This window comes from Ranitomeya imitator, chromosome 2 (assembly GCF_032444005.1).
Source record: "Ranitomeya imitator isolate aRanImi1 chromosome 2, aRanImi1.pri, whole genome shotgun sequence".
NCBI lineage: Eukaryota > Metazoa > Chordata > Amphibia > Anura > Dendrobatidae > Ranitomeya > Ranitomeya imitator.
Window position 1 is genome coordinate 823073329 of NC_091283.1, and position 16189 is coordinate 823089517.

Sequence of the window (16189 nt, forward strand, 5' to 3'; positions counted from 1 at the left end):
GATTATCCAATGATCTGTGTTGTCAGCTTGGAAGGACCTCTTTGCAGGATAATAGCATTTTATGGATAATCAAATGCTGGATTAAAATAATTTCATGGTTTCAAAATAAATGAAATGACTGCTGAAAAAAGTTTTCAGCTGGAAATACTGCAGTATAAATATAATATAATATAAAAATGGCTACTTCCCACCTATTCCCCTTCAAAGGAATTTGCCCTTGTGATCTAGTCACTCATGGCTGAGCAGCACCTAAATTCTTTTGATATGGGATGATGAGTACACTTTAAAAAATTCGTTTCGAGTTTGATTAATCCAAGTTGGCTGAAAAAACAAAATTTTGACCAAGTCGAAGGCACCTCGAAAATATGGTTATGTACTCAACTCCCCCCAGACCCCAAAGCATAATAAGCGGAGGGGAGGAAAGAGATTGAAAAATAAACATTTGTCTTGGTATATACTCTCCTGTCCTAGGTTCATCCCACCGCCACAGCTCTCCAGTTTTGGATTTTCCAACCTCCAGTCTTCTGGTCTTCCATCACAGACTAGGCTGCCCGCTTTTGATCACGTGAGGTGCAATATATTTCATTGACCACCTTGTCTGCCAGGAGACCAGAGGACTGGGCACAGGAACGGTGGTGGCAGGACAGGCCTAGGACGGGTGAGCATATTCCTGGATCTTAAAAGAATCCAACAATTAGGGCCGCCATTTTGCTAGATTTGTTAAAAATGCAAATGTTTGGGGCAAATCTAAATACTTTGTGAAGCTTGTGATAAATTCATGAGCAAATTTGCAGGACCCAGGTCCAGCTGCCAGGTCAATACTTCTTGCCCACTGGACTGGGGAAGCCCTCTGAATCTCCTCCAATTTGCCCGCATCCCCGGCTACGCTATTGATTAGCTGCAACGTTGTCTGACATTGTGCCCGGCCAGTTAATCAAAAGATGAGCTGTGGAATTCAACAAGTAGGAGGTGAGTGATTCTCGCTTCCCTAGTCCATCAGACACGGACTACACATCTGTCCTTTTGGCCCGCAGTCCTGCAAATCGATTCCTTCATCTCTAATGGGGGGACCTATATATCCATAAAATGTACATTACAGGGGTTGGATGGTCACAAATTGTGAAACCCAATGATCAGCTGTGAGCATTTGTTAATTTCCTTGCAGCGCCTTCCCAGGAGGAATGAGACATTACATAATTAAAATCAGTAGACTATATGTCCTACACCGAGGCTTCTGCTGTGTGTAGATGCTCGCTATTAAGTAATAATAAGCCCTTTAAAAAATATAGATGTACAAGGGTGTGACGGTATATCAGTGGTTATGTTCTTATTCTTTTCTTTGCCTCGCAGAAAGAAAGAACGGAGAAGTTGGTGATCTCGCCCCTGAATCAGCTCCTTACAATGTTTGCTGGGCCTCACAAACTGGTGCAGAAACGTTTCGACAAACTCCTAGATTATCACAACTGCACCGAGCGAGCGGAGAAGCTGAAGGACAAGAAGACGCTGGAAGAGCTGCAGTCGGCCAGAAACAACTATGAAGCTCTGAACGCTCAGCTCCTGGATGAGCTGCCCAAATTTCACAGTTTCGCCAAGGAGTTATTTGCCAGCTGCGTCCGGGGCTACGCTAATGCCCATTGTGACTTTGTGAAACTCGCCCTGGACGAACTAAAGCCTCTTTTATCAGTAAGTCCGATCACCTCCTGTAATAGCCATGACTCTTATCTTCATTGATTGAAAAACGATAAAGGTTGCACCATTATTTACCATGAATGATTACTCTAGTCTAGAATATTGAAAATGCGTTAGAAAATAGCAAAAAAGGCGCTATATAATGTACACAGGAAATATTAATCTGCAAAAATCGCTATGAAAAAAGGAAGGTACTTCGCGCATAAATTGGCCAATGTATGTGAGGCCAATTGCCACGTCAAGGATTCCTTCGTAATTGGGTCCCTGTCCTGTTTCTCTATCTTCATTGATGTTACCCCTGTTTTATGGGATAATTGCCACAAATCGCGTTCTATAAACCACTTGGCTGTAGCCATTGGATCTTGGACTTATTAGAGATAAGCAAATCTCCCAAGACCTGTTTTAGACAGAATCCTTTTAAAACGACCGGCAGATTCAATTCGGTCTGAATAAAATTTATCATCAAATAAATAGATATGAACTTAGTTTGGATAATGAAAATATCTTATTAAACCACTTAAATTTCAAGAGAAACAAGCACAAAGCTAGATAAAAAAAACACAATAAAAATTCATCCACTAGAGGGAGCTCACTGCAAAAATTATAGATTTAGTTCAGTTGGAATTGTATACATCTATATGCAGTGAGCTCCCCCTAGTGGTGATTTCTGAATGTTATTATTTTACAGTAAACCTAAGGCTATAGGATAGAAGGTTATCATGCCTTTAACAATTATTACTGTTGCACAGGAAAATAATCAGTTCACCTCCTCTACATGTACAGTGTCATTTATAATGCTGCATATTGACGAGGGCTTATCTATACCCCAGCCAAGTGCAACTGCTACCCGTGCACCCTTGTAGTAAGGGCATTCTGGCACAGTCACTTGCCCAATTGTGCAAAATGGAGGCCAGACATGTCGTATGCATACGATCACACAGTATACAGTTCCTGGCACATTGTATTGCATTTTTATTGGATTGCGGCCATTAAAAGTTTTGTATGAGTCTGTATTAAACTATTGCTCATTGTACTGGTGTCACATTCAGTTCAGTGGGTCTAAGATGCAATACCAGATACATCCCATGGCCAAGAGTGGCGCTGTTGTTCTCATGTTATTTCCATGTATTGACTCATATTTGCTTCTTCCCAGCTGTTGGGGATTGGAGGACGAGAGGGGAACCTGATTGCATTATTCCAAGAGGAGCACGGCAAGGCCCTACAACAGCTCCAGGTCTTCACGTTCTTCCCAGAGAACCCTCCCCCGGCCAAGAAGCCTTTTGAGAGGAAAACTATTGAACGCCAGTCTGCTAGAAAGACTGTCCCGAGTCCGGTGAGTGATGGGCGGCTGCAGCATTTGGTGTGTCGCCTTCTCTTCTTTGTGGTATGTCCTGTTTTCTATAATGTAGTCCTTTACCTCCACAGGCCAAATACATCCCGCAGCTGGATGAACATCGGACGCTCTTACTTGCTAGATATCCACCTGAAAAACTCTACCAGGCTGAGCGCAACTTCAATGCTGCCCAGGACCTGGACGTTTGTGTGCTGGAGGGGGACCTGGTTGGCGTAATTAAACAGCAGGACCCAATGGGTAGTCAGAATCGCTGGCTGGTAGACAATGGCGGTAAGATATGAGGGTTTATTTTGTTCAGTAGTACATGAATACTAACAGGGGCATTACTCTTTGTGATTTTTGAGGGGTTCTATCTCACGAGACCACTAGTGAACAATCTTCTGATATTTCTCTATGAAAAGCCCAGAGAGAGGTGAAGGTGGACATGCACTTACAAATCTAACTGCATCTTCACTTTAACATGTCAGAAGTTTGGAAACATGGGGGTCCGGGTGCTGAAACCCCCCACCCAATGATGGGGCAGAAGTGCTCAGTCGGGTGCGCTTTCTCCTTGTAAGCTGAATATGGACTCCTCCGTCTCCAAGAGGAGCAATATTTGGCTAAATGCTTCTGCCCCTTTGTTTTAGTGATCAATAATGGGGAATCTCAGTGTTCGGACCTTCACACATCAAAATTTTTGACATGCCCATAAGTGCAGTTACTCATGAAGAATGGCCAGAGTTTGGTTGGAGGAAGCCACCATTTGATTTCTGGATCTATGCCGACCTGGTCCTCAGATGGCTAAAAGTGACCACCTTTAAAGGACAGCTACCCGCACGTGTTTCTGCTTTTCCTAGTGTAATAGGATCGCAGAACAGTTTAAGGAATCCCAATTTTTACAAATGGACAGAGTAGGCAGTACTAAATGGTTACTGCCGGGGGCGTCACTAGAAGAAGCTTTAGAGAAGGACAAGGATTGGCCTGGGTATATGGGTGGTGGGCTTTTAGATCCAGAAGGTTGTGAAAGTGTCAGATCCAGTTCCCACTTGTTCCCTCGTTGTACTGACCCTGCCTTTAAGAAACTTCATAACATGTTTATACTGCATATGCATATCAAACTGCAAAATACGAAGTTTCTGGCCGAGTGCCTCATCGAGTGCTGGTGGTCCCCCGTGATTTTTGTTTCCAGACCTTAGATATTCACCTTTGATTTGGTGACTGTGGTCCCTTTTGTGTGATAAATAACAATAATGAATGGCCAGTGGAAGCTCATGAAGATCCTACTCGTGGTTTGTCACTAATGACTATTGGACCTTGCAGAAGTTACCCATTAATCTTACCTTTCCTTTCACAGTGACTAAAGGTTTTGTATACAGCTCCTTCTTGAAGCCATACAATACCCGGCACAGCCATTCAGACGCATCTATCGGCAGCCATTCCTCCAACGAGTCCGGCTACGGTGGTTCATCTCCAAATTTCTCAAGGCAGAACAGCAACAGCACTTTAACCATCAACCCAACTATTGGCTCAGTGAGTTTCACCACCGCTTCCACCACAAAGTCTTCAATGGAGTCCTCCGTGCCGAGCAGCGGGCACCAAGACACCAACATTTCTTCCAAATCTAGTTCTTCTTCTGCTGAAGTGGCCTCAAGAAGATCTAGTGAAACAGACTCTGCTCCATTACCACGGGTTATGGAAAAGGAGAACCCGATCACCAGGGACTGTGCCGAACACAGTGACTCTAAACAGAGGGGGAGCGAAGCCGAGAACGGAAGCGTCTCAGTGTTACAGAACAACGGAGACAAAGGGTTAAATGCTGCTCATCACAAAATGTATAGAAGAAAGACTCCTTCACCCGTAGGAGGCGACCTGGACCCAGAGGGATGTGACTTGGAAGGGAACCAGGTGAGACGCCATAGTTGTTAGACAGTCGCCTTTGTTAAAAGATGACCTCTATCTTTATAAGAGATTGAGAACAAATTGGTTTGTTTCCCTCTACGTGTCGTATATGATATATTGTGTCTGCAGCTGTTATGTATGGCGTCATGCTCCCCTCTACTGTCAATTATAAGAATGCAATCAACTACGTAGACACATGAGGCTGCAGGCTGCACACATACACGCTGTGCACACGGTACACACACATATACGCTATGCACGTGGTACACACACACACACATACGCTGAGCACGCGGTATGCACACACACACATGCTATGCACGCGGTATGCACACACACACGCTATGCACGCGGTATGCACACACACATGCTGTGCACGCGGTACGCACACGGCAGCGTACACACGTGGAAGAGGCCCATTTTTGTTTATGTCGGGACCTACTTGCTGATTTGAAGGTGAAAGTAAAGCCTCCCTCAACCCTTGCGGCTGCACATGTTGCACCAAGGATATGTCCGCTCCTGGTCTGTCCGGTGGAGTCGGACTTTGCACCATCGCAAAATCTCAAGCAGATGGCACGCTTCACACAGAAACCTCCAGCTTTATTAGTACCTTTGTTCTGCCAAGTAATTGGCTAATTGCTATAGGATTTCTAAATTAAAACAAAAGACTCTATTAGTTCAGAAATATTTAGAATTGAGAGTTCTCAGTGGTTGATACCTTTTAATGGCTAACTGAAAAGATGGTAACAGATTGCAAGCTTTCGAGACTACACAGGTCTCTTCATCCGGCAAAGACTAAAATAAATTCTGGAGAATCACATATTTATGCACAACATAGCACAGAGAGAAAAAAAAACACCATGGATAAGACAGCTGACATGAAGCAGAATTACCATGAGTGATAAACAGTTATGCAGGAATGAATGTGTCGCATGGATTTATGTCTTTTTACATCAACTAAGGAACTTGCCCCTCAGACCATGTGGGGTCATCACAACAGAGACCCTAATCACAGGACAATAAAACATTCCTTATCTAAGAGCTGGCCCAATATTTATGGACGTAACTGTTTATCACTCATGGTAATTCTGCTTCATGTGGCCTGTCTTACCATGGTTTTTCCCTTTTTTTTCTGTGCTGTGTTGTGCATAAATATGTGATTCTCCAGAATTTCTTTTAGTCTTTGCTTGATGAAGAGACCTGTGTAGTCTCGAAAGCTTGCAATTTGTTACCATCTTTTCAGTTAGCCATTAAAAGGTATCAACCACTGAGGACTCTCAATTCTAAATATTTTTCTATCTACTGGCTAACACGGTACAAAGATATCTTTCCTGTATTCGTTCAGAAATAGCGCCCCTCTTTGATCACAGGCCATGTCTGGCATTGCAGCTTTGTTCTGATCTGAAATACGAGACATGGCCTGTAGAAAAGAGGGGAGTTTCTAGAGAAAGAAAAACGGAATATATTGAAGCTGAAGTATAAGCTGACGCCATCCTTCTGTTTGACTTTCTAGGTGTATTATGCAGTTTATTCATTTAAAGCGCGTTCTCCAAACGAACTGTCGGTCACAGCCAATCAGAGACTTAAGATCCTGGAATTTCGAGATATGAATGGAAACGGTGAATGGTGGTTGGCCGAGGTGGAAGGAAGGCGGGGCTACGTCCCATCCAACTACATTCGGAAAACGGAGTACACGTGAGCACCGGGAACCCTTCTCCAGCCATTAGGACACGATCTGTGCCTTGTTTTTCCTGAGATGACATTTTTTTGCTGCTGAAATTGCTTGAACATTTACAGAGAATGTGGTTTTATAGAACATTACGTCCATACCAAGAGGAAGGGGTGTGACGGCGCGTGTGTGGCGTCCGGTTGGTGCACCGACGCAGCAAGCAGAGTTATTAAATATGGGCCGCTTAATCCGGGGTTCTCTGAGCAATGATTGGAACTCCACCAAGTGTATTCATCCAACTTAGGTCGTGCTGGGCTTTGTAGTGCCGTGACTATAGTGAGTGCCTAGGATGGAGTTGTGTCCAAGCCTTGGAGATGACATATGAAACACCAGTCTTACAGATGGCACACGATAGGTGGGGGGTCCCCGTTACAGATTTAGCCCACCCAACTTTAGATATTCCATAGATATTAGTCCAAAAATAACAAAACCCTTTCCAAAAAACAGCACCACACGTGCCAATGGGTTGTGCCTGGCATTGCAGCTCCGCTTCATCAAAGTGAACAGGACTGGACTGCAATACCAGCAACAACCTGCAGACAGGTGTGGCGCTGTGGTCATGTTTTTCTATCCATTTCACAGCAAAATGTCACAACAGATTAATAAAGGGTTGTGTATCGCTTCTGGGTGCCGATAAAAAAAAAAATAATTCAACTTGTATCTGACCATCGCGTTGCAAAAGTATTCGGAGCCATCCAATCTCTGTGTATAAGAGCAGTAAAGCAAGACACACTTTGTTGTGATGACGGTTTGCTGTGCTCTGATTGGTTGATCAGTGGCGAGGACACGCCCCTCTGGTGTCGGCGGTCATTGTGGGTGCTCTTTTGGTGGGAGTCGCGGCACTTACCATTTCTTAATATTATTTAAATGGACATATTTAAGAATCTCTGCTTTACGTTTTCCATAAAACAATGACTTTCAGGGAACGCCCGCCAGATACTAGTGACATCCTCTCCAGTGTGTGGTGCTGATTGCTGTTTGCAAAGCAGTATTACTATTTTCCGGGAATTATATATATATATATTTTTAAATTTTTTTTGGAGAGAGAGAGTGCGTCTTAATACTAATTGCAAGGAACCACAATTGAAGGGGCTGTAAATGACGTGTAAAACATGGCTGCTTTCTTCTACAAACAGCGCCACGCTTGTTTACAGGTTGTGTCTGGTATTGCAGCTCTGCTTGGTTGAAGTAAATGGGGCTTAATGTCAGACACAACCTGGCACTGTTTTTTTTTTTTAAAGAAAGCAGCCAAAATTTTTATTGTTTCTGAACGCTGTACTGAGCAGGGCACGCGCGATGTCCCAAGACGTGTGTAGCCGCCACTTTCTAGTAACATCATGCATGGCCCATAGGGATGGCTGGCAGCCACAGACAGATCATTGGTTGTTCATGTTCAATTCTTTAAAAGGGTTGCATGAAAAACATTTTCTCAAACAGCGCCACTCATGTCGATGGCTGTGTCAGGTACTGCAGCCTAATGTAAGTGAACGAGGCTTTACCGCACTACAAGACACAGCAATGGACAGTGGAGTGGGGACTTTTTTTTATCCCATTGCCCCTATGGGTCTGTGTTACTATATGATGGTTACAATCCAGAGTTCTGTAAGTGAAGTAATCCCAGAATCTAGGATCCCCCAAGGTCATAAGTCTTATGCATTGGATAGGGGGTTAACATGCTGATTGATTGCTGGGAATCCTTGTGATTCTGAGAAAGAAAATGGCGCTCTGTAGATCCCCATCTTGAATGGAGCAAATGTGCACAACATGACGCCTTCATTGTCTATGGGACTGCGGTTAATAACCACTTTCTCCTACAGTCCTATAGACAAGGAATAGAGAGGTCTCCATTCAAGTCCTGTTCCAGGGATTCTGGGGGTCCCAGCAGTCAGACCCTCAGTAATCAGCAAGTTATATCCACTATCCCAGGAGATAACACTTTCAAAGAGACGACATAACTTACCAAGGCGGATCTCCGCTAATCTTCGGCCTCTTCACAATATGCAATTTCTTATGAAATGACGCCTTCCATACGATGTGCATCACACAGACCAGACCCTTGCGAGCAAGTAACACCCTGAACATTCACATCTGACTACTGAAGGGAGTGTAATATCCGCGCTGTAATATTTGTATTATTATTTTTCTCATTTTATGTGTTTTTACAGACGTAGCCTTTGCACATTTCCACATAGGCACCTTTTTTTTTAGATTTTTTTTTTTTATTGATACAGTTTGCGTTTAGAACAAATTTTGTACATTATTGATACATTTTTGTGTATTTTTTTTTATACTGTTGTGCATTTTTTTTTCCTGGAAGTGGGAGAGGAGACAGATATTGGGGTGGGCAAGAGAGGGGGGTCTTCCTGCTCCACTTTTTAGAGGATGTGGTTCAATAAGGAAAATCAAGTTTGATCCTATTGTGCAATGCTATAATGGAACCAATAAACCTCAGATATTCATTACGTTGTGGTCTTGGATTTTTTATTTTCAACCCAATTTTGCTCTATAAAATACTGTAACCTTCCATTTAATCTGATAATCCAGAAGGTTTTTACAAGTTGCCGCTGAATTCAAAGATAATTTGACAAGGCTGACTGAATAAGATTTGCATCCCTGCAGCGCCATCACAGGAGAAATGAAGAATTACACATTTCCAATTGAAAATAGCAAACTGCCTATTTAATGTATGGACATGACTAGTCCTCCAGAGAACCAGACACTTTATATCAGGTCGCTCTTTAGTTTGGTTAAAAGATGAGGCTCCCCCTCTATTACCTTGGAAAATGCTGGTTCCATGCAGATATAGAGTTAATCTGCAGGTAAACAGCGCTATAATGCTGCTTGGTCGCCTTACTGAAAGTGCAGCTACTGGGAAAAAATGAACTTATTTCTTCCTTGAAGCCGCCGGCTTTCAGTCATAGGGGCATACACGAGTGTCTACAGTCATAGCCCTGTGAGAACTTTTGACAGCTGGCTCTGCAGTGTGCATGTGCAGAGCGAGCTGTCAGCCATCATTTGCAGTGTACAGTGCATGACTGTATCCACTCTTGCACACCCCCATGACTGAAAGCCGGCGGCTCCAAGGAGGAAATGAGTTAATTTTCTCCCAGTAGCCGCACTTTCAGTAAGGCGGGCAAGCAGCATTGTAAAGCTATTTATCTGCAGATTAACCTTATATCTGTAGTTGGAAAACCATGAATTACCCGCAGATATTGGGTTCATCTGCAGGTAAATAGCGTTACAATGCTGCTCGCCCACCTTACTGAAAATACAGCTACTGGGAGAAAATAAACTAATTTTCACCTTGGAGTCACCAGCTTTCAGTCATGGGGTACTATACTCCAAGTGATGTCTAAGCTCTCACAGTGCTATGAGTTATGACTAAAATCCGCCCCATGACTAAAATCCGGCGGCTCAAAGGAGGAAATAAGTTCATTTTCTCCCAGTAGCCGCACTTTCAGTAAGGTGACTAGGCAGCACTGTAAAGGTATTTACCTTCATTTTAACCCCATATCTGCAGATTAATAATTTATTTCCAGGATGACAGGTTTCCTTTTAATCAGAATTCCTTAGAGGGAAAAAAAAGGAATCTTAATTCAATAATTCGGCCAACCACTTTAATGCGTCTGTTCGGTGACATTTACATTCAGTCAAATTATCATTTAAAAAAAATAAACAAAAAAAACATTTTAAATTAAAAAAAAAAAAATCTTTTATTTTGTCCATAAAATAAACAGTAAACCAAAATGACACAATAAGACGAACTGATACAATGTTACACAGGAACAGGTGCTGCAAATCGATTTGCTCCTACCTGATGATATTCCTGCCTCCTTTTTTGATTAGCCGGCCTGCCGTGACCTGATCATTGCGACGTATCGTGCCAGGCCGGCTAATCAAAAGAAGAGCCACTGATGCCGGCAGGTAGGAGGTGGATCTCGGGGATCCTGTCCAGTGGCCACAGATTTCTGATGTGGACCGGATCCTGTGACGCGATTCGCACAAACTCCATACACGAGTCTAATTAGCCATACATATTACAATGTATTGGGTGGAAACATGGAGATGATGGGGGTTATTGGCTGGTGGGAGGAATGTTCTACATGAGGTAGTGATCTCCAACCTACAACTGCTCTCATGACCTGACGTGCATGCTGGGAGTTGTAGTTTCACATCAGCTGTGTCTGGTATTGCATTATTAAAGTGAATGGGGAAGATCTGCAGTACCAGACACAGCCTGTGGACAAAGAGTGGCGCTGTTTCTGAAAAAAAAAAAAAGCAATTATCTTTTTCAACCTCATTCATCCCTTTTTGAACTATAAAACCACTTAAACTGAATGTATCTGCATCTATTTTGCTTCTTCTACCTTTTAGGTTAACGAGGAAAAGGAGGGGTTGTTTGTAGTCTGAAATCATGGAGACACCTAGTTCTGCATAGGAGCTGTATGCACAAAACGACAGTCGAAAATGACCTACCTGGATACCACCCATCCTTATATTATCTCATATATGGCTCGTTGACCACAATACTTTAACATACTATAATTTACTCTAAAAAAAATCCTCTACTAGAATGCCTGGGTATCTCCTTCAGTCGTGCTGGTACATGTGGTCCATCACCTTCCATAAGCTTATGGTAGCACTATAAAGAACAAAGATTTCCCAAGCCTTGCATTGTGACTTCTAAGTCTCACAATTACTATCATTCACCCGTTACATGATTTCGGTCGCCTTATGAACATTCTATCCAATCAATAATGTTTCCTTCTTCTCCGGCAAAAGTTCTCTTTTTTTGTTCTTTTTTTGCCCAAGGTTTGGATCTTTTTACCAGTTTCTTTTGGGTCAGCACCAATTAATGCTCAGAGTCCGATCCGACACGTCTGCCTCCTCCAGGCTTCACAATGACGTGATGTTGGTGCTCTCAATGCCAGCGTCTTTGGCCATAGATGCAAAGTGTCCTGTGGTCGCCAGGAGGGCTCCCGGGCTATCGTACTCTATAATCTGTCCCGCGTCCAACACCATGACTCTGCAAAGGAATAAAACCGAAATGCAATGAATTCCTGGATGGTATATACAGTATGTCTCCATTATAGCACATGGCACTGCACTTGAAAGCTGCATCTAGACGCTGTGTAAGCAGGGAATGATTGGGGGCAGTTCATCACTACACGAATACAGCACCAGAACAACCATCACTACGTGATTGTCACCAGAACCACCATCAGTACATAATATAATAATGGCGCTCTGCTTATTTTCCATTAGGGTATCTTCCAAATGCTTTACACCATAATTGAAACCAAATGGCCCCCATTATAATTACGCTACATTAGTTTCCATGCAGAAGAGGGTCCATGTGCAGCCCAATAGCTCATCATAATGCACAATTCCACCTGCTTTGCAGGCAGTAGTGGCCCCCTTACCACTGGGGCCCTGTGAAGCTGCACAGGTTGCTTCATTTTTATATCCGCCCCTAGATGCAGGGCTTATAGCTGCTATTGGGTCTGAGATGTGCTGGCATATAGCTGCTACCATGCGTCACCACTAGGAGGAGCTCACTGCATACAGAATTTCAGCGCTCTCCTTGCATTCGACACTAGTTGAATGAATCCATTACAAGTATGCAAAAAAAAAATCTCATACAGGTATAGTATGATTTTATAGAATACTACATTTTGGGATTGTGACCCGTTCTGAGTTTTGATAGGATGTTGCACAATTTCTATGAACCTCTGCTTGAAAATTTGAATGCAGCTCTGGAAGGGAAAGAACTGCATCATATATTGATCCTGAGTTGCAGCCCATTCTTCAGAACAATCTAGATATATATAAGCACCAGACTGCTCCAGCTTTCAACATTTACTTCAATGCACAGATGAGAATTTCCTGTTTCGGTACATGACCAGTGCAGAGGGTCATAAGAGAAAGAGGTTTATGGTCATGTGAAGACACAAAGTTTTCTGGACACAAAACCATTAGGGGTAAGTAAATTGAAATAAATAAATAAATGATCAGTGGGAGTAGTGTAAGTTTCAGCTGGTGGTTCTGGTGATTAATTCGTGTACTAATGGTGGTTCTGGTGATGTATTTATTTACTGATGTTTCTGGTGCCATATTCATGTACTAGTGATGGCTCCGGTGCTCTAATTATGTACTATTGATGAGTTGGGGTTCCTTATCACGAACTGATAATTTTTCTGGCGATGAATATTATCAACAGAAACATCATCACTACACGAATACAGCACCAGAACAACCATCACTACGTGATTGTCACCAGAACCACCATCAGTACGTAATATAATAATGGCGCTCTGCTTATTTTCCATTAGGGTATCTTCCAAATGCCGGACACCATAATTGAAAACAAATGGCCCCCATTAAAGTTACGCTACATTAGTTTCCATGACTATCCTTGGGTTTGACATTTAACATATAGAATGAAAATTATTTTTACCCTGTATTGTGTAAATGGGGCCACAAAAAAAGGGTCCCGAAAGTACACCACGTTTTTCTTTTTTACTTTTGCTGATAATTTGGTGTGAATAAGGTAACAATTCTATTTGTAATGGTCATCAAATCTTGTTAATTGACCCATCGAAGGAGAGGGGGGTGCATTAGAGGTCCTGTTAACTTGGTCTCTGATCCATTATTTTGCTTTGGGGTTGGGGCATCTTTGGCTTCGTCTGCATAGGGTGCCAAAATACCTCGTCTCGGCCCTGGGTTTAGCAAAAATTCCAGAATGACCATATACTTGATAAATGGGAACAAATCAATTTCAGACACTAAAACCTCCAAAAAGACAAAGAACAGAGTAAAGCAAGTGCATCCTAAAAATAAAAATCATTTTCTAAGACAAAAAAAAAGACATACAGTGCAAATTTGAAAAACACCTAAAAACAAACCCCCACTACATACAGTTACATACAGGGGGTGGCTCTGAAATTCCGTGTCTTATTCCCCTATAAAAGTCAAAGAACCAAGCAAACAATAGATTAAAGTGCAAAGGGCAGTACTGCTGTGTATTATTCCATGGTAATAAAGTATAAAGGGATCAACCCACATAAGATACCTATAGAGCGACATCAACATAAGATCAAAGTGCAACATGCAAAATACCTGAAAAACACAATAATGTGTACGGGCGATATAAGGACAAATGTGCTCATCTAAATAAATGAAAACATATACCAGTATGCCCGGTCTCGATGTGGTTTCATCAGATCTGCACTTTTTTTTTTCTTGGCGCTCGTACATATTAATGTGTTTTTCAGGTATTTTGTATGTTGCACTTTGATCTTGCGTTGATGTCGCTCTATAGATGTCTTATGTGGGTTGATCCTTTTGTTCTGGTATACAGCAGTTCTGCCCTTTACACTTTTCTGTGGTTTAGGGGGAATTTTGTCTGCAGCCCCCTTACTTTGACCTTCATACAGAGGTAGGTAGTAGAAGACGTGGCCGATCTCAGCCTCCTATTGATATGTTATGGCACCATTAAGTAACTTTGTAGAATTTGCATTGTATGTCTTTTGTGATCTAAAAACCTTGTTGCTTTTTTGGAATCCTTTCGCCTTTACACAATTCTTTTGCCTTTTTTTTATTTTTTGGAGCTTCTAATTATTGCAGAATGGCTGATATTATGAACTGTGCTGACACCCATGATGTCCGCCACGACTAATGATGATCGGTAATAATCAGTCCTCACTTGTTACTGTCCATGATGGTGTGCAACCGATGTGCGATGGTCAACACCGTGCAATCTGAAAATTCACTGCGGATCGTCCTCTGGATTAAGTTATCGGTCTCCAGGTCCACCGCGGCCGTGGCTTCATCCAGGATGAGTATCTTGGATTTCCGAAGTAGCGCCCGAGCCAGACAGACCAGCTGCCTCTGACCAACGCTGCGCACAATAACAATTTGGTGTCAAAATTTGGTCGAATCACAAAACAAAAATGACAACATTTGCAAATTGAAAAAAAAAGTCCATTTAACCAATGTATTTAGCAAATTGTGTTTTAAAGGGAATCTGTCATGAGGTTTTTGCCACCTAATCTGAGCAGAGACTATTGTAAGGACAAAGACTCCGATTGCGGCGTTGTCACTTACTGGGCTGCTTGCTGAAGTTTTGATAAAATCACAGTTTTATCAGCAAGAGATCATCACTAGAGGACTAGTAAACCTGCTGCCATGTAGTCCAACCACGCCCCTAGCACTGATTGGCAGCTTTCTGTGTACACTGTGCATAGGCCAATCAGTGGTGTGGGCGGGGTTATTGCACGGCTCAGCATTCAGAGAACTGGTAGATCTGATAAAACTGTGATTTTATCAAAACTGCAGCATCAATCCCAGTAAGTGACACATTTCTAGAATCAGAGTCTCTTCCCCTACATCGTGCAGCTCTCAGATGAGGTAGCAAAAACTTGGTGACAGATTCCCTTTAAGACTTGTTTATGAGAAGAAGCCAATATGGAAGCCATTGCTACCGTCTTACCTTAGGTTCTCTCCTCCTTCACTTACTTCATAGAAGAGCTTTTCCTGCAGCCCTTCTACATACGGCTTCAGGTGGGAAAGCTCAAGAGCTTTCCAGACGTCCTCATCCGTGTACTGGTCAAATGGGTCCAAATTCATCCTCAGGGTCCCAGAGAACAGAACCGGGTCCTACAGGGGAACATTACACTGTCATGGCGGTACGGTTACTTTTGTTTTACAGCAGCAAAACTGTACTAAAAAAATGTCTTCACTTGCAACCCACAGACAACCCTTCCACATGTACCTGGATATACATTTCCACAGCTTCCAATTGCCTCAATAATTGTCTATTCCTTTAATTAATCTTTACACAGAAGTAACCATTTGTTTCTTCACATACATGATGTGGGCACAGATAGTACTGCCTCCCTGTTTTCTGCTGTAAATAATGTAGGCACATATAGTACTGCCTCCCTGTAAATAATGTAGGCACAGCTGGTACTGCCTCCATATTTCTTCCTGTGAGTGATGTAGACACAGATAGCACTGCTGCCTTGTTTTTCCTTGTAAACAATGTAGGCACAGATAGTGCTGCCTCCCTGTTTCTCTCTGTTCATGATGTAGACACAGATAGCACTGCTGTCTTGTTTTTCCTTGTAAACAATGTAGGCACAGATAGTACTGCCTCCCTGTTTCTCTCTGTGAATGATGTAGACACAGATAGTACTGCTGCCTTGTTTTTTCCTGTGAATAATATAGGCACAGATAGTACTGCCTCCTCGTTTTTCCCTATGTAAGGTGCAGGCACACATAGTACTGCTGTTTCTTTCCGTGTAAAAAAAAAAAAAAAAAAGGAAAGATGTACGCACATATAGGATTGCCTACTTGTCTTTCTTTGGAAAAAATAAAGTAGGCACAGATAGTTTTGCCTATTATTCTCTCACAGATAGCACTGCCTGATTGCTTCTCCCTGTGACTGATGTACACACAGATAGAACTACCTTATTGGCTCTTCTTATAAATGATATAGGATAAGTGCTGCATGCATGTCTCTCCCTATGTGTGATGCG

The 16189-nt window shown here is 42.5% G+C and overlaps 2 protein-coding genes across 3 annotated transcripts in view; one reads left to right on the top strand and one right to left on the bottom strand.

Annotated features, from left to right (window-relative positions):
- Window positions 1-7885, top strand: part of DNMBP (dynamin binding protein) — a 124732-nt gene extending 116847 nt beyond the window's left edge. For both annotated transcript variants that reach the window (XM_069753972.1, XM_069753973.1), the window contains 5 exons: window positions 1351-1683; window positions 2843-3022; window positions 3115-3313; window positions 4377-4927; window positions 6435-7885. In XM_069753972.1, the coding sequence (XP_069610073.1) occupies window positions 1351-1683; window positions 2843-3022; window positions 3115-3313; window positions 4377-4927; window positions 6435-6620 (1449 nt within the window). In that variant the 3' untranslated portion in view covers window positions 6621-7885. The remainder of the gene's footprint in view (window positions 1-1350; window positions 1684-2842; window positions 3023-3114; window positions 3314-4376; window positions 4928-6434) is intronic.
- Window positions 7886-10247: 2362 nt separating this feature from the next.
- Window positions 10248-16189, bottom strand: part of ABCC2 (ATP binding cassette subfamily C member 2) — a 48746-nt gene continuing 42804 nt past the window's right edge. The window contains exons 30-32 of the mRNA XM_069753975.1: window positions 15142-15308; window positions 14356-14550; window positions 10248-11676 (exon numbers count right to left, since the gene is read on the bottom strand). Of these exons, the coding sequence (XP_069610076.1) occupies window positions 11547-11676; window positions 14356-14550; window positions 15142-15308 (492 nt within the window). The 3' untranslated portion in view covers window positions 10248-11546. The remainder of the gene's footprint in view (window positions 11677-14355; window positions 14551-15141; window positions 15309-16189) is intronic.